The sequence below is a fragment of the Simochromis diagramma genome, unplaced genomic scaffold (genome assembly GCF_900408965.1).
Source record: "Simochromis diagramma unplaced genomic scaffold, fSimDia1.1 OVJJ01000421.1, whole genome shotgun sequence".
Lineage (NCBI taxonomy): Eukaryota > Metazoa > Chordata > Actinopteri > Cichliformes > Cichlidae > Simochromis > Simochromis diagramma.
This window is the reverse complement of record NW_024387250.1, coordinates 6590598-6616836: the sequence shown is the minus strand read 5'-3', so window position 1 is coordinate 6616836 and position 26239 is coordinate 6590598. Positions and strand designations below refer to the sequence as shown.

The window sequence follows — 26239 nt, the reverse complement described above, 5'->3', positions numbered from 1 at the left end:
ACACTGATGGAGCCATGTTTAATCTGGCCCTGTAGCATGTCAGCCGGCTGCATGGGTGGTATGTCCTCCAGGGCCTTTGAAGAGGGGTGATTTAGAGAAGAGATTTGGATCATTACACAATAAAGAACACTTCATAAGTACTGAAGTGAGTTGGAGAAATGACGGTTAATGATGTTGACAGCAATTCACCTCTGCTGAATTACAGAAAGATTTGACTCAACTTGCCTTCTTTAATGAGCCTCACTCAGTAAAGGTAATGGGCCAGCGGTAAGACACAGAGAGAGGCGAGGTGAGGAGGGGAGATGGTGTGGAGAAAGGAGAGAGCGAGAGATTTTTCATTTCTTTTCTTTTTTTTTTTCATCCTCGGAAAGTTGCATTGCTGAAGTTGTTTCCAGTGCGTGCACATGGACCACTACATCTTGTGTTTGAGGTGGTTTGCGTTACTTTGACATGTAAATGAAAGTCTACAAGCCCTTTGCCAAACAAGTTCACGCAACACCGATTAAGCTTATCAACTTCAGATAAATATCTCTGTGTTTTGCAATATGCCAGAGTAGTAAATCTGGTGCCTATGGCAACACTGGTAAAAATGTTTATGCCAGCTGACAATGATTAGTTTGCCAGAGGTGAAGAGCGGATCTGTGGAGCAGGCTACGGCAGATAGGAGTAAGATGGAGCATATGGTGGAAAATCCGTACGGAGACAGCGTCTGTGTAGTTACACCCAGAGCCAAAAGGGGGAGGCTAAAAGTTCTGTGCTGTTAGTTTTTAAATACCTGCTCGCTTTTGCGAGATTACAAGTGTTTCCTGTATATACAGCAAGCAAGTCTTTTAATGTGTGTGCGCTGATTTAAAATGTTCTGGTTTTTGACAGATAGTCAAACGTACACAGCGTGAAGTTTGTCGCAACCTTTTCGGAGAAAAGTGCCCATCATTTACTATGTTTTTGGTTGTTTTAAAAAAAATGTGTGTGTTGTTTGATCTATTTGTGCGTGGATCAAATTGACCCGTTTTACACAATTCTGGAGCAAGAAGGCTGATTCCGGCCTACAGCTCGTTTGTTATTTCTAATCTTGCGTGTTTTTGTGCAAAGTTATGACAAAAACATTAAATGACAGCGTGACAGTTGATTTGCCGTTACATTCCCCCCCCACATCTGACTGTCATCCCATCAAAGTAGCATATCTGTCGGTATCTTTGAATGTCTCACGCTGAATGATAAATATGTACATCCAAACTGGGATTCGGTGCCAATTATGCATCGACAGCGATGTCACAGAGGATGTAACATTTAAATTAAAATGATGGCATTCCATTTCAGGCAGTCTTGTGCGGTGACATCTTCTATTATCTTTTTGTGGTGTAAGACAAGACAAAAAAAACCACACACACACAACATTGACGAAAGAAAGAACTATCCCAAAGGTCAAATCAGTAACTTTTGTTGTTATTTATTTATTTATTTATTTTCTTGTTAGTACACATCCATGTCAATCATGAAGCCTATTAATAGGTTTGAAGCCAAACCTACTCCTGGCTTTTATTGTTACTCAACTCAAGTCTTTAAAAACCTCACAGCTTCTAGTAAACAGAGCCGCAAGCTGCACTTAGAACACGTACTTATAATGATGAATTTTACAATAACACTATAATCCTGTCACATGTCGCATGGAACTGCAGAAAGCTCTGTATCACACAGAAGAAAAAACACACACACAAGGCTTGATACTTTAATTGGCAGGAATACTTGTCTAATTATCACTTTTCTGCTTGCTCTCCATGCTGAGATTATGTAATTATCTTTTTGAAACACTGTGCAACGACATTGCTTTTTGTGTGTGTGTGTGTGTGTGTGTGTGTGTGTGTGTGTGTGTGTGTGTGTGTGTGTGTGTGTGTCATTTCTGCGACGCTGCTGTACCTGACATTCAGCGAGCCACTTAATAATATGCTAGAAAGGCAGCTAATTATATCATAATAATGGCTTGATGAAAGCAATAAGGCAGGCAGGCGAATGAGTGAATGATAGCACTGTTGGACTGCTCAAGTTGAATCGTTATCTCAAATTATCAGAATCCCAGCAAACATAAAATTATTTAATCGCTAGCGTGTTTATTCAGGAAGCTGTAAGAATTTGGGGTTTTGGTATTTGTTATCATTATGCAAATCACAGCCTATGCTGAATAATATGTTTCTCTGCAACAAATTGAATCCCTTATCAAGTTAATTACTCCATGTTTTAGCCCCACAAGCTAGGATATTCCAATTAAAGACTACACCTGTTCCATTTGTTAGATTTCTATTTGTTAATGTGTCATTACATGTTCTCCAGCAGAGCATAGTTTTGTACGAGGAGGGTGGGGGAACCACCACTTTAGACCCCTTACTGGGCTTCCAGATTTCATCCTGCTACTTCAAATCTTCTAGGCTGAATCGCGTTGTCTATTTGTGGGATTCTTTACAGAGAAGAGGCAGGAACACGGCTGACACACACATCCGCAAGACCCGGGGAGGGGGTAGATGGGTAATCTGACGGAGGGCAAGCCTGAGCACCAGCAGCGGCAGCATCAACAGCAGCCATAGACTGCTTTCGAAACTTTTTAATTAGCACTAATTACCTTTGCAGGAAAATGTTGAGGCTTGAAAGGATTTGTGTCAGCAAGTGGGAGATCAAAGATTGTGGTGCTGTGCATTTTAATCTGAACACTGAGGGGTAATAGGGAGCTGTTTGTGTGTTCGAGAGAGAGGGTGAGAGGAGAAAAAGCATCCCAGGTGGTACTTGAGTAGTCTACCTCTGGTAATGCTGTCTACCAATCACACCACAGGCCCCGTCGCATTATAAAATTCACCGCTAATATAAAGAAATTATCTTTAGCCTTTCCTCTTTCTTTTTTTTTCTCGTTTTGCTTTATTGTTCAGTTGAATCACGACTTCTCCTCACTCTGTTCATTTTCTCCTTTATCTGCGTGCATGCGTTTCCTGAGCGGCAGTTTGCGCGCATGCACGGGATTTTGCGTGCACCCCCTTTATCAGACTGACAGGCTTTTCATAGAGGTGGTTTTTAATGCATGCCTGGACATCACTCTGGCAGGGTCATCCATCAGACATCAAGACAACATCGATCATTTGCCATGAAGAGAGCGCGGGGTAGTGATTATTTGCTATTAGGTGGATGCTGAGGCATACAAATGGCTGGCAGTTGACAGTTGAACTCACTCTAACGTAATGCGGGATGGCTCCCCCTCTCAGGGAAATGTTGACAAGCACTGAGCCTGAACACTGTAATGACAGAGTGTACAGGCAGACACAGCACTGAGGGATTCTTCCTCACAAATCGCACCATCCATTATTTAATGTTTTTTGTTTTTTTTACAGCTTATTTTATTACAAGTTCATTTCCAGTTAATATTCCTTATATTTTAAAATAAATGGATGTGTATTATTTTATTTAATAAAAATAATAATAAAATCAATGCTTATGGGAAATATAATTATTGTGGGAGGCTTTTTTTAATGTTTTATGTACACACCAATATGTGAGCCAAATGCGGCATGCATGAGAGATTGCATGTGCTTGTTTGTGCCGCATTGATGTCCTCACTGACTGCGATGCCATCAGTGAATTGATTTCCAGTTCCCGTTCACTGAGAAGGGAGGGTATTTGTCATGTGGATAGACAACTAATCTTTTAATACAAACATTCACAAGATGCATGGGCTGTATTGTGAGCACAGTCCAGGTACTGCGAGGAGGGAGGTGCAGCGTGGGCTCTGATGATGTATTTTGCGCTTATGACGCAATTCACGGTGTACAATTTGTTGCTGCACACAAGGGAACACCTGTCTTTGCGTCAGCTCTCAATTTCAAATGGGCGACTCTCTTCTACCTCTCTATTAGGTCGTTGTTAGAGCTTAGACTTCATCCCGTGCCAAACTGGGGTCAAGCGAGGCTTATGAGGTTGGGCCAGACAGGAATGTCTGTCAAGCTCTTATCCCTCGGAAAAGGGCTGGTCCAGGGTCATTATTCAGCAAGGGGAGTCGGTAAGGCCAGGTGATGCTGACCACAGTACAGCGGTTTTGATTTTGTAGGCCCTGGGTCTTTGCATGTGTGCGTGCGTGAGAAGGTGTGTGCGAACTGACAGGATGACTCCCTGTCTGATTCACAGTGCTCTCAGCCCCTCTGCCAGCCCTAATGACATTGAGACAGAATATTAACCTCACACGCTCAGCGGGAATATCCACAGGGGTAGTCTATAACTCAGACACTGTTGGAGCCACGGTGGTATTAGCAGCTTTAAAATTTCAGACAAATGCGCCGTGATGTAGACATTTACAACAACTGTATCTGCACTTCTCACTTAATAATCTCATGTAAAGCGAAGTAACGAGGGTTGATATTTAACATCTCTATCAAAAAAGAACTTTGATAATTATGTTTCACAGGTTTCCGCTCTCTAAAAATATCTGTTTGTTTTAGCAAATGATGTAACCCTCGGTAAAGTTCACTCTATCATGCCACTATCAATTGACAGCTTTGTAGCTCCCGATGCTTTCGCACGCGGGAGCAAGCATAGTGCAATATTCAAAACAGATTAAAAGTGAGCCCACATAAAGAAGAGATTTGCTGGCGGCGCCAAATGTACTCTAATGATTTGCATTGCCATTAATAGTAATTTGCAGCTGCCTGGGAGGAGACTTGTAATCCCCTTTCCATGTGTGAATTGACATGCATTCAAAGCAAGGCTACGTGTGTCCTGAATGTGTGATCTTTAAATGACTGCCACCTGAGGCCTTGCAATACAGAGAGAGAGGAGTGCCACACTGAGCAGTGACTGTCTGCATGTGAGCAAGACAGGGGTTGGCGAGAGCTTTGGGGGGGGAGATAGAGACAGATAATGACAGCCTAATTCACCATCCCCATCAGAGGTGCGTGTGCAGAGCCACGTATAGACCATAAACTGTAGCTGGAGGGGAGAGCGCTGAAAGAGACCTGATCAGCGTAGTGTGGAGGTGGTAGGGGGGCTCGAGGGGTTGCAGGGCATTAATTTGCTTTACAGATAATGTCATCTTATTTATCATGAGCTAATCCCACCACTGTTTTGATGCCTTATTTTTGGTATTTTAGGCTATTTACTCGTGTTTCCATTGCGGGCTGAAGTAACGAAATACAGCTATGCTGAACTAATGGAGACTTGTTGTATTAATAGGTTACATATTTCTTTCCCTACTGTCTGTATTTTCAAACCGCACCTTTTACGCTTTTTACACGTATACTAATATTAGCTCCGTGGATTCATCTGGTGTCATATAAGCTTTAGACTTTTGTATCAATATAAATCTCAAATGTCTCTAAAACTCGTTAAAGCAAATCTATTCCTTCTCATTTTTTCATTGAAATAAATTTCTTTAATGTCAGTTATCAAGGAGGTGCAGTTATCTAATGAAATTTCAACGTCTCTCTTGAAATAAGTGGATTTGTAATGCAAAGTGTTAGATAACACAATCAAAGTGGGAGATGTGGGAAAATGGGATTGTTTAGGAATATGGATATTTTTAAATTGCACATAAAGACTGACAGATATATTGCAGTATACAGAGTTGAAAGAACCATCAGGATATTTTTTGACTATTTAAGGCTGAATGGCTTTACGGCCTTCTTCCTTCATCTCTAGCCAACCCTCCTCCATTCACCTTTTCTTATTAAGTTTATTAAAGCCAGTCCACATGCCGGCTTTTTCAGGTCCAGTTCCTTTTACCATTCATTACAGTACCTTATCCTGGCAGGCAATCTGAAGTGTGCTCTGAATAGTCCATTATGCACATATGAGGGCCATCATGGCCACAGTATTGGTCAATTCATCAAACATTTATCTGTTGCCCTCTGAACAGTATGTCAGTATGCCCGTCACTCTGCAGCTCTTGCCCTCCATTTAGAATAGGTGTGCATTGCTTTTTTTCTCGCACTGATGCAACCTTTGAGGGGACATTGGCTCCTGAGCTGTGGACCGCAGCTGTGAGGGCTCACAAGCTTTTCAAGGGATTTGTGTGCGCATGTGTTTTAATATACATTAGACTCTGGAACTTTTAAGTACCACACTGCTAGCTGCAAGGATGCGACCTCTGATCTCTATCACCATTTCAGTAATAAAGGAGGCTTTGAGGTTGTTTTACTTTATAGCTCTGTAATGGCTTAGACAAACTCCGTGTTTGACCTATCCTCTTCAGCCGACACAAGGAGGGAGACTGTGGAACACATGTAAAAGAGCCCGGGCTGCTGTTCTTCATTTTTCATGTGCTGCCTGAGGATATCCAACATGACACTAGTGCACACCATTGGCAGAAGTGACTGACATTTCAGCCAATAATGGTCGAGAGTTTTCTTCCCTCTGTTGTCAGCAGTGGTTTATCAATCACTATGTCTGCATCAGTATTAGTGTATTGATCTGGCAAAGCTGCTCTCTGGGTCAGTGTCTCCTCTCCAGTGTCCTTGTCTGTGCTCCCTGTGCCGAGCTTCCTCTGCTCCAGCTAAATATTGCTGTGTCTCCCCTCTGTGTTCAATAGGCTGGATCTTTGCGGATAATGGAGGTTTCAGCACATACATGCGCTACTTGTGTAAGCTCGAGAGCACACACTTATGCACACGGGGCTGTATGATGTATGATGGTGGGCTTACACAGGCTAAGTGGTAGTCAAAGCGTACAGACAGCCTGTGTGAAGTATTAGCTCTGACAATGAGGCTGATCATAATTATCTTAACAAGGAGAGGATTCATCGCCTCACCTCGTTAAAGCTACCGCCTTTCTCTCGCTCGCTCGCTCACTCTCTTTTTCTAGGTAATAGGTTTTTTGGTTGTTGTTGTTTTTTTGTTTGTTTTTTTATTGTAGCTTTTCTAAATTTGTGATGTTGAAATGGTAAATTATTTTTGGGAGTAATTCACTTCCATAAAATTCTTTATTCTATTTAATTATTATGTTTATTCTTAAAAAAAACATTACACTTACCTTTTTGATAATTAATTATACTATTAAAATAATGGGATCTGTCATACTAGCAGGTGTATGAAACATTTAAAGCAAAATGTTTGGTGTGTGTGTGTGTGTGTGTGTGTGTGTGTGTATATTTCACTGTACAATTTTAGCGTTTTGCCTGTGCCTGCCATTTATCACATCTCTGGGTTAGTCTCATTAGTCTTTTTAACAGCAAACCCTACCCCTTTTCTTAAGCGGGTAAAGTACTTTTACTGCAGTGCCTAAACTTTGTTTTCAGAGCCACACATTAAAACAAGAACGCTTATAAAAAGTAATGAAACCAGTTATGGAAGTTTGCAGAGGGAGCAAAGAAAGCTGGAGAGTATTAGAAGTTCAATCCCTTGCACTGTAGCTAATGCTGGATGGGACTCTGTGGCTCTCCCCTGGCTGTGAATTTAACTGATTAAATCAGCCAGTGCACGCAGTAGTGGTGACATGAAAACAACAATTAATAAGGCTCCCTCCTGAGCCATGCGGCTCTCTTTAACCGAGCAGCTAATAACATAACCCACAGGACTGCAGCCCATCATACACACACACACACACACACACACAACCACACACACGCAGGTTTCAGTAGTTTGTTAGCAAGCTTTGTTCACAGTGAATTAAATAATGGTTATCCAGTGTGGTATACCTATACTTAAACAAAGATTATATGCAGCGTTTAATTGCATTTTGTACTGAAAACCTATCAGGACAAACACAATAAAAGTGCAAAAAAATGTATTAATTGCATTCCCATTTTTTGGCTTTAGAGCCAGTAGCCTAGCCACAAGTAGCCTACAGTGTATATGTTACTACTACTTGTGGATTTGCATAAGCAGCACTGGCATATGGACAAATCCCAGCACAGCAGATGACACAGAATGCACTCAAAAGGAACAGGAAAGTTAACTTATTGTCACTACATTGGAAGTGTTTACTTGTATTCTCTGTTGAGCTAACTATACTGTAGCTTTTTTATGCCTTTATAAATGAAAAGTATCATTGTGGGGAAAAAAAATACAAGCAAACAGAAAATGTCATAAAACTGGCACATCTCACCGTTCATCCATCTTGCCAGCGCATTAATCAGACCTGATAAGACGTTGTCAGCTAGCGGCTTTCCCAGCACGCTGGCTAGGTGCTGTCAGTTGTTGTGGGTGTCGAGTGTGTGTGTGTGCAAAATGTTGATGTCTTTAAAACGAGTCTGCCTCACTCGCAAGTCAACAATGAATTTGCTGATTTATTGTTTTCCACTCATGAAGGTAGTTGCAACATTTTTGCTTTGTACATCAAAGCTGCTGGGAGTATGTCTGCTGCCAGCATCTACAGTACTTCTTGGATCATGGACTATGCCTCAGTGGACCTCGGGTAGTGGGTGGGGAAAAGTGAATGAGAAACTGAACAGGCTAATTAAAAGTGTGTAATTAAAGTGCACATATGGGAACTGAGTTACCAATTAGTTGTAAAAGTTAAAATCTTGATAGGATCTTAGATTTATACTACAGCCTGTCCTCCGTTTTTCCCAAAGTCTTAATCTTGCCTTTTCATTATCTTTTTCCAAATTCTATTCTGTACATTATACATTGTTTCCATATTGCACACTGCTTCATGCTTTCCATATGCATGTTGTCACAAGAGTTGTGTGCGCTAGGCAGCTCATGACACTAGGCAGATACAGAGAGGAGCAATAGTTCATGCTGCAGTTATTTAGACATCGGTGAACCTTGAGTTTGTCATGTAGAGATGTGACATGGCTCACTTGGATTTATATTTATATAACTGCATTTTCAAATCCATCTGCTTTTACTTTTACCAGAAAACATTTTATCTGTTTAGTGTAGAGCTTGGAAAGAATGATTAGTGCAGTCAAATGTACTTAATATTCAGAAATTCCACATTTAATGAAAATATGAGCGGTGAATAAGAGATGTTGAGAGTTACCCTGTCTGTGTTTTGTCAGATTTAGATATCAATAAAGCCACTCAGGACACTTAAACATGCAGGGCTAATAGTGCGAGGGATTAGACAGCACACGCATTACCTTTGTGCAGCTTCTATGGCTTGAACTTTGCAGCGCCCCAACACCGGCCCTACGTCATTTTTATGCCTGTGTGAATGTGTGCGAGAGGGACAGAGAGGAAAAGGAGTTGAGATGACCCTTCACCTTCCTTTGCACTGTGTCATAGAAAGAAACGGAAAGGCAAAATGATTCCTTTAGGAGGAAAAGAAAATAGTCCTTTGATGTTAAAATCCCGACACTAACCCCTATCATGGCACAGTTGCAAAAAAAAAAGTTTCCTTTCCATTCCATCTGTGATTGCAAGTGTATTCCAGTTCCTCTGTGAAAATGATGGATGACAAGTTAAATTTGTGTCTGGGGAGTGAAGGTGAACTGTGACAGAGTGATTTGTCTTGGGAATGGAGGGTTAGGGTCAGGCGAAACTGGGTGCCTCAAGGCACAAGACATTGACAAATTCATCCTGCCCGCTGCATTTCTGAAGCCTTTTGTTTTGAATCCTGGCTACTCACAAGTGACCCCCATCCCTCATCCTGCCAGCCGCTGAAGGATGCCTCACCATGCCAGGGGAGCTCAGCACCACTAATTCTTGTCATTCACTTCCCTGACAGGCCCAGACCCATACTCTCTTGGTGCATGAAAGAGAGCTGAAATATTTATTTCTTCTCAATAACAGCTTACCAGATTTAAAGCCATAACAGTTTTCCTGCTTCCTTATCATTGCAGGTCACTGGCAGGCCTCAAAATGTTCACTGAGCTGGAAGAGCTGATCGTCGACAACAATCTGCTTGGAAATGACCTCCAGTTGCCCAGGTTACCCAACCTCCACACCCTGACGCTCAACAAGAACCACATATCCTTTCAAGGCCGTTGCTCAGCCTCTGATTTGCATTTTCCAACGCAGACATTATTTACAGGCCTCGGTGTCGGCATCAGCAGTTGATTTCATATTAATTGTTGTGTCACTGCCTTCCTGTATTGTCTCAAAAAGCCACTTTGTTATGCCACGGCTCTGCAGGAAGCACTGGGTGTTGCAAAAGAGTGTACAAGAAGTTGGCTGTCGCAGAGCTGGACTAGTTTTTGAACCACAGGGACCTCTAGTGGAATCCGTTTTAACTGTCAACATATCTTTTTTTTCTATTTTCAAAAAGAATAAAAAAGTAGCAAATTAAAACCAGATCCAATGAGCGAGACATTATATTTGTGAAATATAGTTGGTTGATTTGTTTCTTTTTTCTTTAGCTTTAATTTGCACTAATGTATTTGCATCAGCTTTAATATTGTATTGCACCGTTTTCCTCACTGCTATAGAATTGTCCAGGTATTATTTGTCACTTAATGATCACATTTTGGCCTCATTTATTCGAATCATCTTGCGTTCTACTTGCCACCCAACGTAAACATGTTAAAAACCAGAGCTCTGCACAGCCAACCTAAATTTAAGACACACTGCGAAGCTGTTTATGATCAGTCAGAGAAGTGTGAACTTCCCCTCCAAGCTTCAGAACAGCTTTAGCAATGTGTCCTGTTTTTCTCTGGTTACGCAGATCCTACTGGGTAACGATGCTTACTCTTTCTCTCGCACATACACACACACACTTCCAGAGTCAACATTAAAACTGGGACTCCTTGAAGTGTGCATCTGGGACTGTGCGCTGAGTTTGGTTGTGAAGTGGTCGGCACATGCTAATAGGCCAATTATGTACATCCTGTCGTGGCACGGTGCCATTTTAAAGCTCGAGCACTGCATTAGTGCAGTTGTATTTTGACACTTTGGGGCTCAATTTTCCAAGTGAATGTATTAGTGATGAATGTGCCTGCTTAGGGGCTGTTTGTTTTTTCCACGTTTCGCAAAAGTTTTCCACGGCACAGCTCTGAGAAGCACGGACTGTTGAAACCACAGGGCATCCATCATTTTGTCACTGTTCTGCACCCGGCCACCTAGGAAATGAGAGCGATCAAGAGAAAGAGAGAGAGCAGGAGCCAAATTGTGTCACTACTATATGCCAAAGCCTGCACCTTAAATTGCCCCTCTGTCTGCCCAGTCTCACAAAGCCACTGACTAGCCTCTTTGAGCACCTCAGTAAATTTGACAGTGATGTGTTTTTGTGGAGCCAGGCCTGGGAGGGGCTGTGCGGGTAGTAAATGCTAATGTAATTAACAGCACGAGGTCCTTGACATCCGCCCTTTGACACCTGACTGATATCGAGGCCTTGCTGGAACACTTGGCTGATGTGACCCCATCACTCGAGTACCTAAGCCTGCTGGGAAATGAGGCCTGTCCTAACCAGCTGGTCAGCCCGGATAAGGACGAGGACGACTACCAGCGATACAGGTCTGTTGATGTTATGTATCGATCTTGTATGAGGAAGATCATTATGTGTTTAGATTTTTAGATACTCAACTGTTCAGAATGATAGGCTTTTATTAATAATGTCTTTGGAGATGTTCCTTTTTTTAAACAAACAGCTCCTGCACTTCATAAGCAGACTGCGGATTCAACCACATCACTCTAAAAGCTTTGTCAACTGGCCCCTCTACACTCCAGTTTGCAAAATGGATTTCATGTGTGACTAGTCACCACCACAAATGAGTGTTTACTACCCTGCCTTACCAGAGCAGATGATGCATTAAACATCAAGCCAGGCCTCAAGCCATGCAATATGACCACCATTTGTCAGGGTCCTTTACATGAAATGCGATAAAAGGCGAAAAGCATACTCTCTTTTGTCTGTTTTAGCCCTAAGTGCTTGTTTCTGACTCTGTGTTGCCTATTAATCATTTACCACCCATGCCTTTCTTGAATAATCTTTCTTCTCTCTTTTTGTCTCCCTTTCTCTTCCCCCCCCCACCACCACCGCCGCCACCACCACCCATCGCTCTCACTTTCCCTCCCCTCCTCCCCCCTTTTCCCCCTTCTTCTCGCATCCTTATCTTACTGGTAAGGAAAGCTGTTCTGTTTTGACTGACAACGTCTATGGTCCTGTAATGTAATATTCATAATGTGTCACATAGTAAAACATCAATTTGAGCGTGATGCAGATTTCATGTCTGACAAGGTTAGGCTGTATGCAGGTCGTGACAGCACTGGCCTTGGGCAATAAATACCCAGCCCAATGCCTCAGGAGCTTTTGGTCTCTCAAGTGAAATACCCTGGTGTGCTGCATCGGTGCCCCAATTAGTGCAGTGACATAGAAATACACTATTCACACAGCATTGTGTAGTCTGCACGGGAGTTTAGATAGCGTTCTTTTATTAGGCGACTGTACAAATGCTCAGTGGCCATTCGTAGTACTACAATAACAAGAGTTCAGTTCTCTAATATTATACGTAAATAGTGCAAAATGGCTATTCAGCACAGGACTCCTCAGAGTAACTTTGGTTTAAAATGTTCTGGCAGTATAATTCTCTTTAAAATATTTCTAATGTACTTGTAATCCCTTACATTATAAGACGTCATCAATTTTTCCAATTTCTCCGCTGTGGCTGATCAAAGAGATGCTAATGATTTCTTTTCTTTTCCTTCACCCAAGACATTACTGAGTGTAATGATTGTGTTAATATTCTTTCAAATAATTTCAGCTAACAATTAAAATGAACTTTCCTGATGTGTCAATAAACACAGCGAAACAAACGGGTATAAAATGTTTGTTTTTGTTTAGCTGGAGTTTAACTTCTGCTAAACTTTATTCAATCTGGAGAATAAAGTTTGCAACAAGTAAATGAAGGATAACTTTGGTTTTACGAATTTCAGACAATCATTAGAATTTAAGGAATTCTCTAACAGACTTCCCCTTGAATTTAATGCACCAATTAATGCTGCCATTGTAAATGAAATTAAATTAACATTAAATGTTTTAATTATTTGACTTTTATTACATGTGTGTTATTGCGCCCCACGCCCCCTTAGTAAAAAGCAAATTGCACTGTTCTAGATGTTAGTCTCGCTGTTAGAACCAGATATACTTCAAAGGGTGTCAGAAGCCATATTTTGGTATTGTCAAAGTATACAGTAGCTACTCTTTTTCTCTTTCACTAGTCAACATATCCCAACCCTCCACCACAACCAAGCCCAACCCTCCACTCTACCCCCTCTGTCTCTCTCGCTTTCTTATCCTCCCTCTGTGGTTGAGTTGAATCATTAATATCCCCACTGGCTGACAGAGCCTTGTCATCTGCTTTGACCCTGTGATGGTAGGTTACCTATGGAGAATAACCTCTCTACATGTCTCCCAAGGGCATCTTCACATTTCATCATGAAAATGCCCTGAACAAAGTCTTTCTACATGGAGGGAGACACTGGATTGGGAAGGGGCCTCTTGGATTTGAGTGGTGGAGCTCTCACCAGCAAAGGCGCTCTTTTTTAGTAGCTAGGCCTCATTTCTAGAAATATTATTTGATTTATTCTCAGCTATAATAATCCTAGACAACGTGCTTACTTTATTTTAGGAAAAAAGAAAAAATCCAAGTCCAAGAATCCCATTTGAATCTTGGGTATCTGTCATCAATATATTTCAAATCGGTTTAAATTGATGGCAGAAGAGAGAAGCAAACTTTTTGGACGTCAAAAATATCATGCACAGAAGAGTTAGACCAGCTGTTGAAAACACTCTCCCCTCTAAAGGCACGCTTTCTATTGTCTCCAATACCACAAGAACTGCCATTGTTACTTACTCATTGTTCTAGTCTGGCACACTATTAAAAAAATCAAATACAGTTTTAATTTAATGTTTTTTAAGTCCTTTTTACCTGGTCTTACCAATGGTTTATCAGCAGGTGCGTAGTGTCATTTAGGGTTGTCACTATACTACAGTTTTGTACTTGTCAATACAACATACAGCAAGTTAGTGCTTGCTTCTGGTGACTTGACACTGTTTTGGTGTCAAATAGCATTGTAAAATATTCTTTCTGTCTAGACATAAATGATTGGTTAATCCTAAGAAAACAATACTTTCCAGAGCATGACAAAGTTTGCTGCCAGGCTCCCAGATTCACTTTATTGTTTTATTATTAGCGATAGCTGCTAGCTACTTTTTTAATGCTACCATTAGCAATATAGCAATGATAGCATTTCATGATAACATCAGTCGTCTGCGCAGTTATGGGTAAATGCTTATAGTTTAATGGCTGACAGTAATGTGCACACTGTTCAGGTTAAAATTTAGGTTGACAGTTAGTGTTGTGAGCACCAACTTTTTTAGCTATTTGCAACAATGCTGTGTGAAGTTGTGTGTGTGCTAGAGGATCCAAAGACTGCACAGGACGTGATTTGTATATTTAAAAAACACAAGGTCACGCTGCCACTTAAAAATAACAGGCAGAGCTAAGTTAAAAATTTGAGTTTTCAAAGTTTCAAGTTGAGCATTTTACATTTTTGACTTATCATAGAGTATGTTGAAATTCAAATTTATTTGAATAAGTTATTCAAAAATTAGAAATTTCTCAATTTCAAGTTATGAAAGTCAAGATTTTGACATGCTAACCTAAAATTTTGACTTACAGATGACAATTAGTTTGATGATCAATTAGTAAGTCTAGTAAGTCAATATAGGTGTTTTTGTTTGTTTGTTTGCTTTTGCAAACCTTGTGTAGAAGCGTATATTTGATCATGTCACAGGAAAGCTGAAAAGTGATCATACATTTAGAAATGCGGTCTTTCTATTGATGATGATTTAAACGTTTGTCTGTTTGCTTTGCTTTGTTTTTTCAGACTGTTTTAAATGGTTTTTTTCCTTAATTTCGCACAAACATATTTTATATTCCGTGTCAGTCTAAATGTAATCCCCCTCCTTATTATCCTCAGGTGTTGAAAACTTTACACAGGCTTTGCCATCTCCCTTCATCGCCATCACCATCATCAATTTGTCACGGCTCTCTGCACACAGGTCTTGTCTTTGGACATATCCCCCGTCCTTTCTCACCCTCCACTTAGGTGCTGTATGCGTGTCCTTTTTAGCTACCAGCTTACCCCTGACATACCGGTTCCTCTATTCCTGCCTGCCAGTGAAAGGATCTGTTGTCATCTGTGTATTCCAACCATTATCTTTTGACGTTTCTCTCCCTCCCAATGAAAGACAGTGTGTCTGAAAGCTTAGAGAGATATCTGTGATGCTTGCAGAATGACAGCTCCAGCAGACGGGTTGTATCTTCTTTCATGCTATTTATATGTCATACTTTTTCTTATCAGCTTTGAAGGTTATTACATACAAGAAAATATCACCATTAAATCTGCATCACTATTAAATCTGAGTAAACATGGCTTCTTTTCAACTTTTGTTGATGCCTGCATTTACATATTAGAATTTGTGTCAGTTTGATTAGTGTATCACGGTTTACACACTTCCTCAGATAGTCTGTCTCTTTGTCAAGAATAGACCTACAAGGAGGCCTTTTATGGCAACAGTATGTTAATGCTCAGTTTTTCCTGTCTCATTACAGGTACTTTGTTCTGTACAAGTTGCCACAACTAAAGTTTCTGGACACCAGGAAAGTAACCAAAAGAGAAGGGATGGAGGCACAGGAAAGGGGCGCATTCATGAAAGTGGTCAAGCCTAAGCCGGAAGCTGTAAGTTATGTCTTTTAGTTTAGTTTTTTTACACTGTTTTAAGTAGCAGAACCTCTAAAGAACTGAATGAGTTTGTCACTTTGTTCCCTTTCCTATTCTCTTCCTTTATCCTTCTTTTCTTCCTTTGCGTGCTTGACTGTCACTCATCCTTTACAGAGGTCCTAGAACTGTGGCCCTTTGAAAACAGTCGGTGTCTCCCAAGGCCTAGAGTGTGCATGCGTGTTGCATGTGAGTGTGTGTGATTATGGCCTGACCTGATTTCGTATGCATGAGCCCAGATCAAAGACGACGGGCGGCTGTCCGGCCACGCTTGTGTTTCCAAGTGTGACGTGGCTGGAGATTGGAGTGACAGCTCATGTACATGCTGCTCGCAATCACTTAATTATCTCAAGTCAGTGCATTCATTCATCCTTGTCTTGTTTGGGACCCCAATGAATAAATACGGTATAAGAAGGTTTGCCCCTTTTACTTCAATCACCTCGTCTTGCTCATTTTGTAATGCACTATAAATGATCATCTTTTGTCCACATTTGATTTCCTGTAACTGTAAGATCATGAAATATTTACTGTTGGGATCAGCTTAGCTTTGTCATTTCAATGCTCTGGAGCTCCGACAGTCAGCCTGGGAGGTAAAAATGGATCCAGAGAAGGCGTTCGGTGATAAATCAGAAGCATGTGAGTTAATGTCGGGTTTAAAAGTGCACGAGAAAAACAAAATATTTATTGATTCAGACAATGAGCTAAGATAGTGTACTCTTTTAGTGTCAGATCATGCTACTCTTTGTTCTTGATTCTTCATGCAAGTGGCAAGTGAGATAGCAAAACACTAAAATAATTTAACCTCCGTCTGCCATGTTTGGTAGATAGAGAAGAGTGGAATGAAAACACTGCTCATCCACTTTATATAAAAAGAAAATGGGGACCTCTACAATGCTTTTTGGCAGGATAAAGTCACTTTTAAGATTTTATTTACATAGCCTGTCAGTGAAAAAGAAATGTTTGCTTTTGTCGCCACAGCCCTAGATGAAAGGAAAGATAATCACTGATTCGGGCTGACATGATGTGTGTGTTTTTGTGTCTTTGCGTCTTTGAACCTGCTGTATATGATTATTTATTCCCTATGCAAAGTAAAAGGTTACAGCTTTGATGAAAACGCGTCGACCGAACATTTCGCACAGTATTTTGTGCGCCTGTTCGTACTCTTTTTGTACTATGTACACTTCCCTATTAGCAGTGTTGGGCTGCTAATGAAGAGCATTTTTGCCTGGACATATCCTGAGTGGAGGATGTCACGGCAGCATTTCCATAACATTTGTTTTGAGTTAGATGAGACGTGATGTGTCAACTACCGCAGACTTGATGAGCCATGAGTACCTCCCGGCTTTAATTGTCTGCATCATCAGAGTGATTGTAAGCTGACCGATAGTGCGGGCCACCAATTAGTGAAACGTCTGCAACAGAACAGGAGATTGGGAAGAGATGATGGCGTAATTAGATATTTGTGTTTTCTTTTATGTCTGGTACAGCAGGGTGTTGCTCATAGCACTGGCTCGTGGTACAGTGTCTGCCATTAGTTTCATTACAAAGAATGGTAATTAGATGTCTCGCTGTCACTAACACTACCATTCGAGTCTCAATTAGTGCAAGTACGGGGGGGGGTAAAGGACCACGATTGTGATTTAAGACATTTATTTATGAAACTGATTCGGGGGGTTTGGAGGGTGGGGGGGCTCTGTGTTCATTTATTATTTATATGAAACTATATGACAACTATTCTCCATATTGTTAAGAGTAAACTGAAACCTTAATAACAGCAGCAACTGCAGCAGATTTACAGTGATACGTGCCCGCTTTTGACAGCACAAATTTAAGGAAAAGCCCCTTTCGTTCTCACTGCATCACGTACAGTATGTATTGGAATAGTTAATAGGCTGGCTTTGAAAGAGACAGCAGTGAACTTTCGAGACCTCACTTGAGTCATATCAGAGTGGAATATGACCACAATTTAAACTCCTTTTCAGTCATGCCATTTTGGCCTGGCACAGAGGATTGCCACATGTTTCTGATAAAGCAGTTATGGTCTTTAGCACAATATGAACACCATAACTTTTCATACATTCCCAGTGTTTTCCTAAATCACAACCAGACATTAAAGAGCTATTTTTTCGTAAAGAGAGGCAGGCACATGCAAAAGCCTGTAATGAGATTTGCAAGTGCGGAATTAGCAAAGGAAAAAAGGTGTAGTTTTTAGAAAGGCGTTAAAGAACCAAACGTTTGTTGTGAAGACGCACAAAGTCTGACACACAGGAAATAAACTCACATTTGGGCATTTGTTTAATTGTCACTGGGTCGTTAAAATGCATTTCTGATTTTAAAGGATAATAAGCAGTTGGGCATGAAATGGAAGCAAAATGACTAAGACTAGATAGAGAAACTGTACAAATACCTGAGGTAAACAATTAAAAAGAAAAAAAAAGAAAGCAGTAGGGATGATTAGTGTTTTCCCAAAACCTCAACACTGAGCAGAGTCAGAGTGGAAAAGCCTTGAGCTGTATTTGGGGAAATTGGGCGTGTTGGAATGCAATAATGTGATAATTCTCTTTGAGGACTTAGAGGTCATGGAATGAAATGGCGTCAAACCACGTAGAGCCATTTGGACCGTGCTGGGCTGCTTTTGGAAAATGCATGTGGTACATTTTGGCTCAGTTAGGCCACGCCACTTCCGCGCAGCCCACATTATGCTGTCGAAACCCTGGGGTTAAACTGGCCATGTCTATCAAAACACTGTGACAGCACTTTCTGTTTTCAGATCCCAAGTAGAGCTTTAAAAAGTGCGTAGCGAATTTAACTAGTAGAATAACATTTACTTCTTGCCTGATGTTTAAGAGCATTTCACAGTGAGTGAAGTAACTCCACGGGCCCCCTTACTGGTAGCTACGTCAGCCAGTATAAATGCTCCTCGGATGTCACTTAGATTTTGCCCGGATGAAGTATTTGACTTGATTTTCTAGCATGAAGACAGTTTTTTTTTTTCTTCCCCCCACATCCTTCTCGGTATAATGTAAAGCAGACTGCATTGCAGGGTGGCTTGAGCCAGCTCTCGGGTCCCATGAGTCTCTGCACACTGGGTAACGGTTCTTCAAGGGAATTGACAATGACAGAGCCAGGAAAGTCCTCAAGTGGATCTTTTCAGTTCAGTTTTTTCTTCCCAAGACACTAACCTGTTTTACTCTGCAGCACACAGTGGTTCATTTTAAGTTTGCGCTGAAGGGAGCAGTTCAAATTTGAGATAGGCTACATCATTTTAGAGCCATGATTGTGCATTATGTGATGCACGATTCTGATTTCGTGTTTTATTTTTTTATCGCATTGCAACTCTGCAAAAAGAGGCAGTATTTTGCTATAGGTCGGTTGTTTAGCTTCCTTAAATGTATGCTGTGAAGAATGTTTCTATGTTCATCTCACTGCTTGAGAGTTATGAGTTCCCCCGAAGCTTTCAAACATAACAAACAGTATGCAATATAGCACTTTGTGAATGTGCCTTCAGTGGGTTTGCTGAATCATTTTACTGAACAAATGTGTCCTTAGAGAAAACTCAAACAATATGGTTCACAACAGGGGGAGGGAATATTACCCAGCAGATTGCCACGGAAGCATGTTTATTACCACTCTTTACCAGAGATGGGCAGTTACAAGTAACGCGTTACTGTAATCCGATTACTTTTTTCAAGTAACAAGTAAAGTAAGGGATTACTATTGCAAAAACAGTAATTAGATTACCGTTACTTTCCCGTAGGCACGCTGCGTTACTGCGTTACTAAAACCGTGATTTTTTTTTGCGAGAATGTCTCATGACAGTGACGTAAGCGAGTGCGACGTTTGTGACAACAGCTGTGTGCAGATCAACAATGGATCGACTGCGGGAGAGAGTATGAGCGTGCAGCGTTTAAAGCGTGGAAGTACTGACCTTGCTTTGAGTTTGATTCCATAAAAAGTGACAAAAACATTAGTGTCCGTTGTGCGTGGGAAGAAAATGTCTTTTTTAAATTTTTTTTTTTTTTTTAAACTTCCGAGCAAGCACCGAGTGCGCTACCACGTAATGGGAAATTCACAGAGAAACTCGCGGATTCTTCCACTGACCACTGCGGCACACCTGCACCAGGGCAAACCTCCACCTACGCCACTCCTGCTTTACAGGTGAAAATAGAGCAACAGGACCGCTAGTCTTTGATTTTATTTATTTTCTGCTGTGTTTTACTTGCATCTATTTGAAAGACTGAGTGTAAACACACACAAAAAAATTATTTTATGTGCTGGAATCTGCAGAAAATAGGTTTAAATGTTAAACAAATTTCTTCCAGTCAGAGAATGTTGCATATAATTACATTTTTGATTGATGCATAAAGTTAAAAGATTAAAACTAATAAAACAAGTTTTAAAAAGGGACCTTTTCCATTTGATTACATTTTGTATGATGGATTATGCAGAAAAAGTAGAATTGGGCTGAAAGATCTATCGCTTTATCACCTATTCAGGTTGTAAATCGTGTTTTTAAAAAGTAACTAAGTAATTAATTACTTTTGAAAATAAGTAATCAGTAAAGTAACAGGATTACTTTTTGGGGGAAGTAATCGGTAATTAGTTACTGATTACTTTTTTCAAGTAACTTGACCAACACTGCTCTTTACTCTCCGTTTGATTCTCCATGTGCACCAGATATTATACCTAAAGAACCTGGAGTTGACAAATTCCTGCATCAAATGAAGTTGAATGAGGAAAGAACTGCATAGTAGTAGAGGGCAAACTATAACTACACAAACTGCCTCTCTGCCTTATGTTCGCTCAGATGAATTGTCTTACAGACTGTGATTTTCTTGCTTTTAAAGTCTGTTTTCTTTTCCAGCTTACATAATGTCTTATTATCTGTTAATTGCGTCAGACACTCCTTGAGACGCTGCTTTTTAACGATAACGTATCCTAAATCTGAAAACAGCTGTTTGCAAATGTTTGAGTGTGTTTAGTTCATACGATACACAAAGCACGGTGCTTGCTTTTTGTCGGATACTTCCAGGGTACCACATGTTCGATGCGTGTATCAAACTGACTGAATGGCGTATGCTTCCGTGTGAGCTTTTCTCTGTAGCTGACTGCTGAAATACGTCCAGAGTTTGGACCAGTAGAGCGAGCTCTATCCTGAATGTTCTGGCAGCTTCAACTGAGAGGTCACGCAGGGGTTATAAGCTGGGAAAACAACGGCAATTAGAGGGAGTGACTCACACTGTCCACATAAATCATCCAGGCCCTGCATATCATAAACACACTGTAAAACTTTAAAGCACAATTAATTGTAAGTAAGTGGGCCAATATTGATTTATTGCCTCTTTCAAAGCATAGAGACACGGGGTGCATGACCTGAGTGTCACGTCACTCTCGCAGGCAAAAAATGATCGATGTATTATTCACTTTTTTTGGCTGAACGCAGTGGATAAAAACAAACGTGTGTTTTCCTAAGGGCCTTTATGAGACACTAAAGTGGCCTTATTGCATTAACTGCCTCTCCTTCTGCTGGCATCCGGCGCAGAGAAGGAACGCCTCTGCGGTGAAGCATTTGTTGTCTCGATGTCTCTTGTGTTCGGCGGTGGAGTCTGAGGCTTGTCAGAAAGCAGGCCGAGGCTGGCCAGCAATAATGAGATGTCTCCCTTTTTCTATTTTCATGTTAAGTTTTCATAAAGTTTGACAAATCATGTGATCGGTCATATAACCTTTCTTTTTTTTAAACTTTGAAAGTAAGTCTTGGTTGAGCTTTTATTACTTTAATAATATTAAGTGTCTGGGATTGGCAAGCTACGTAACTTGTTGTCTGAACATACTTTTCCAATGAAATCCTTCATAAGGCTTTGGGAAGGACAGAGTTTTTATTGTAACTCTGCTGATTTCAAATTTCCTTTTAAATGTAGAAATGTGCCGGGGAAAACCCCACTTGTTCCTTCCAGTATCACTGATCACTTACTTTATCATTTTTGGACATGTTTGAGGTTTTTCTCATATGAAAATGTGCCTCTTAAAACAATGTCTTTTTTTTCATTGCATGTAATAAGGCTGCAAATCTCTACAAACCCTGTACACGCACTGTAACAACAATATCATTCCACTAAGGCTTCTCTTCAATTACACTTCTTATCAAATGATGGTTTTTAGCTATTGCATCGTACAGCATCCCAGTGCGTTGGCCTATCAGTTCAGTCAGAGATAATCCTCCCTGTTGGTCTCTTTGGTGACAGAAAGATGCTACAAGTGTAATAAGAGGCAGTTGGCTTAGTGTTTTCGGAGCTCGGAGGGGAAAAAATCCATCTTTCTTCCTCTTCTCCTGCCCCACCGGGTGCTTCTGCGAAACTCCAATAAACTTTAATTCTTTCAAAGAGATCTGTTATTAGTTTGCTTGTCTCTTTTAGTTGAGGTTGACTGTACACATTAATCACTGTTTCAGCACTTTATAGTTTACTTGGAACTTGATTATCATGTGCCCCTGCTGAAGGCAGTTTTGGTTAAACTTACTTTCTGATTTTTATTTTTATGAGACAAGTCAAGTGATGTTGTTGTTGTTGTTGTTTGTAGCTTGCAGATGTTAATTATTTGTTATTTATAAAGTTAAATTTACTTTAGAGCTTTGAAGCTCTGCTGGATGATGCAGGGAAAGTCCATACAAAGCGGGACAGAATAATTATTTTCCTGTATTGCCAAGAATTGGGAGAATCGTTTCTGCAAAAAAAGTTATATTACGATCGCGTGAGGTAGGGTGAGGGTTAGTGTCAGGGTCAGGGTCGTCAGCACCTAGACCTCAGAGGGTTGAGATGAAAAACATGGTGCTTAGAACTCTTCCCTCTCTCCCCCAGTGCGCTGGATCACTCGAGCTTTAATCCATTATGCCAGTTGTCTCTGTTGTTCAGTGCGGTGTTAATGGAGATGGAGTCATCTTTCAGCAACAGTGACTTTCATGAGCCGGCAACAGAGGACAGAGCCAGAACTGAAAGTCCCTCCACTGAAGTTTGTGCTTACACAGGCCTTCTTTGTGGTTTTTAGAGCTTGTCAGACATGTCAAGCACAGGCTAGAAAAAGTATATTGTTTCCAGGCACTTGGATTCCTTTCCCCCTGACATCTGCCACTCTGCCGAGATGATAAATTCTTGCCTCATTAAGCGTGGGTGTGGGATTACAGACTGACAACACATTAATCACTGGGCTGGGTGGCAGCAGCCCCGCACCAGCTACAGGCATTGTTAACCAAACTTTTCTAATGTGTCACTCTCCTCCTTGACAGCCCATAATCAATCATCCTGATTGGCAGGGCTGATAGATTACACTATTTATACTTTGTGTAATGAAAGCTAGCGTTTCCACCTACTGTCATTGTCGAGACGATGATAGGCCACCTCGTCCGGCTCAATGGGAACACATACAAAAAAGAAACGGAGAGAAAAGAGCGGGTGGGCAGACCTTGGCGTGCATTGTGAACTTTCAAAGAGACACTGTTGAGTTCCAGGGTGGGTGGGTGCATGGGTGGTGTGATGTTTGAGGGGGGTATTCTGTGTGTCCGTATTGTTCACTCTACACAGTATAGCTTAAAGGAAGTCTTCGCACCATCACCGAGTTATTGTCACGTTTGTCGTTATCAGCGGAAGGCCATGCTCTCACAGGTAAAACTATGTGAGAGCACTTTGTCTGTGTGAGATTAACTTTCCCTGTGACCCCGTTGGCGAGGTGAGTTTTTGTTGTCAGAGCGTCTTTTCTGGCAGAAAGTGAATAATTTACACATGTATAACAACAAAATGACAGGACACCATATACGGTATCTGTGTGCTTGTTAGTGTGCACGGGTCAGCAGGACAAAGGATAATGGATTTCCCTGTTTCCTTGCTAAGAGCGTTAGCGCTATGTTACAGTGCTTTACAACCCCCCAGCAGTGTTTTTTTTTTTTTTTTGTCTTTTCTTTTTTTTGCATGGGAACTGGATGAAATGACACACGGCTGGTAGCCTTCAAACATAATAAGGTTAGATTTCTTTTTGTTCATTTCAGCCGTATGTCTTTGTCTGATATTAGAGATGTCCTCAGCGCACAGAGTGAGGATATTGAATATGATCTCTTACAGTAGTTGAGAGGGTGCCAAGCTTTTTGAGGAGGGGAAAAGGGTCCATCGTGTTTTTGACAGGCAGTAAATCTGAGACTGTTTTTCCTTTTAAGCGATGGCGCGCTGTCATGAAATTAGTTAACTAGACCATATTATGGAGAGCCAGGTAATTTACCCTCAGAGATGCAATCGCAGATAACTAGCAGGAGGCCGCATCCCTGACCTGACATTGCTTTGTGTATAATGCAAAATCTAGTGACATGCTCAATGGGTTCTGTCAGCTGCAGGATTGAATTCTCTGCCTACTGCGTCTCAGTTTGGAGCACGCTGGTCAATTATTTCTGAGGCTGTCAGTGCATAGGGAGACACTGTTATTTAGTATGTGTTAACTTGGCATCATTAAGACACTCAGCTGACAGACAATAGCACACCTGAATGTTATTTATTTTGATTCCCGACAGGGGTAACCTTCAAACGCGTTGACCTCCTCCAATTTTGCGTTTTGTGAAATCCCACTCGGTCCATTAGAAACGGGAGCTGTCGAGACAGTAGGGAATCAAATGACCACAAGTCGTCTAATCTAACGCAGTAATGTGCAGGAGAAGCTTCCATTTGTTTGGACAGATTGCTCTGATCACATGGTGGCAGTTGAGTGCCTGTATCCACGCTTCTGCACCAGACGTTGTTGTCCACACAAAAACTTAAAAGCACACACTGAAATGTCATATTATCATAGATCCACGTTTCAGCTCACAAGCGCTCAGGAATAGATGCGGCGGTTTTGCGTGGCATGTTTCTTTTTAAGTGGTTCTTAGGCAGTAATGTGTTCTAACTTTGCTAGTTTTTTTTTTAAATAATAATGTCTATAAATAACAACTCATTGGTATTTAAAGATTATAAAACACAGGGATTGAAACGTACATCCACCACGTTTCAATTAAAATCTTAAGGGTGTTTTTTTCCCAGTTGATGAAGTGAAACAGTTTAAAGTTTGAACTCCAGAAAAACGAATTACCAGGCTTCCATGCTTTGCCTGTACACATACACATCTTCCAACACCTCCACCACCAACCATCCAGCACTGGTGATGAATAGGAAACCTGATCGAGCAAAGCCTCAGCATCACCTCTGTACAGCAGGATGACATGATTAGGAGGTGACAGCTTCTGTAACAACATCTCTGCATTTATCTTTCTCTGCTCTCTCTCTCTCTGTCTTTCACTCTGTGTCACTCTCCCTCTCTCTCTCGTTCTCTCTCTCTGTCTCTTTCCTCTCAACAAGTCAGACTACTCTATAATTAATGTCCCTGAGGGCTATCCGCAGGTCAGGTAAGGGGGGGTGCTGTTGAGACAGGTAGTCTTGACACCTCCAGCTTTGTAGCTTCTGCATGCAGGCGGGTAGGTGGCTGAGAAGGGGTAGGAGAGGCCACTGATGAGGGCTGGAGCATGTTTAGGTTGGAAGCTAAGGCGGGAGGAACACTGCAGGTTGAAGGAAGGAGGCCCAAGTGTGCAACCTTTTCACCTGAGAGACAAAAAGGTTGGTTTCACAGGATTAACCAGTCAAATCTGGCGCATTAAAGGCTTAGCTCATCGGGAGCTTCACATTTGACTGACAGGGAGATCCCACACGTGTTTAAACTAAGAAAGGCGCTTTAAAATGGGATACAATTTTGAGGAGTGATTTAAAGAAAACTTTGTTTTAAAGAAACCTGAGCTTGTGAAATCCTCAACTAGTCAAAAGTTCCCCTAACACTTTCATTCTTTGTGGTGCTTGTGTGCTGCTTACAGGTTGTTTAGCACTTCTGGTTGTATAGAAGTTTAAAGTGAGCCCCTTTACCACTCCGCTCTTATGTGTCTTTACAACATTCACACAGTCTCCCTCTCTGCATTTCACAAACACGGCAGCCGCCCTTTTCCCCGACAATCACTCTCTGAATAGCCACTTATGCCTGTGATTTCCATTGGTGAAGAGGCTTTTTTTTTTTTTCTTTTTCCTTCTCAAGTTTTGAATAGAAGCAGAAAAATGGAAAAGAGGAACGGGGGTGATGAGCAGGGTGATGGGAGAATTGGACAAAGGAAATTAAGTTCAGACAGCGGAGGAGAGGGAGCCATGCTTGTGGAAATATGTAAAACACCGTGGGGTTGTCCAGGGTGCACTATAGAGGTCACTGCGAGGGCAAAGGGGTCAAGTGACACTCAAACAGCATTTTCGTGTCATTATGGGAGTGCCGGAAAAGGCTGTGAATAGATTGGCATAGGGTTACAGGGCACTGATGGACAGTGAAGTGGGTGAAGGACCTTAATGCCACGATGTTTTAGTGGCACTCATCCACAAAGAATTTGTCGTCTTCCTTCGGTTGTGTTTTTGTCGTGAGAGCTTAGCAAAGGTACAAACTTCTATTTTCTGAAACCTGATTAAAGTACAAGATCTATCACGCTTTACGTCCTAAAAAGACAGTATTAAGCCCCTAATTTTATCAGCCTGGCATTCTTTTGTTAATTTTCAGTGTCAAATTATTTT

The 26239-nt window shown here is 41.2% G+C and overlaps 1 protein-coding gene across 1 annotated transcript in view; it reads left to right on the top strand.

The window, feature by feature from the left end:
* The window catches only part of lrmda (leucine rich melanocyte differentiation associated), a 203211-nt gene that overhangs the window by 119939 nt on the left and 57033 nt on the right, over positions 1-26239 (top strand). The window contains exons 3-5 of the mRNA XM_040001994.1: positions 9755-9881; positions 11224-11363; positions 15467-15593. Of these exons, the coding sequence (XP_039857928.1) occupies positions 9755-9881; positions 11224-11363; positions 15467-15593 (394 nt within the window). The remainder of the gene's footprint in view (positions 1-9754; positions 9882-11223; positions 11364-15466; positions 15594-26239) is intronic.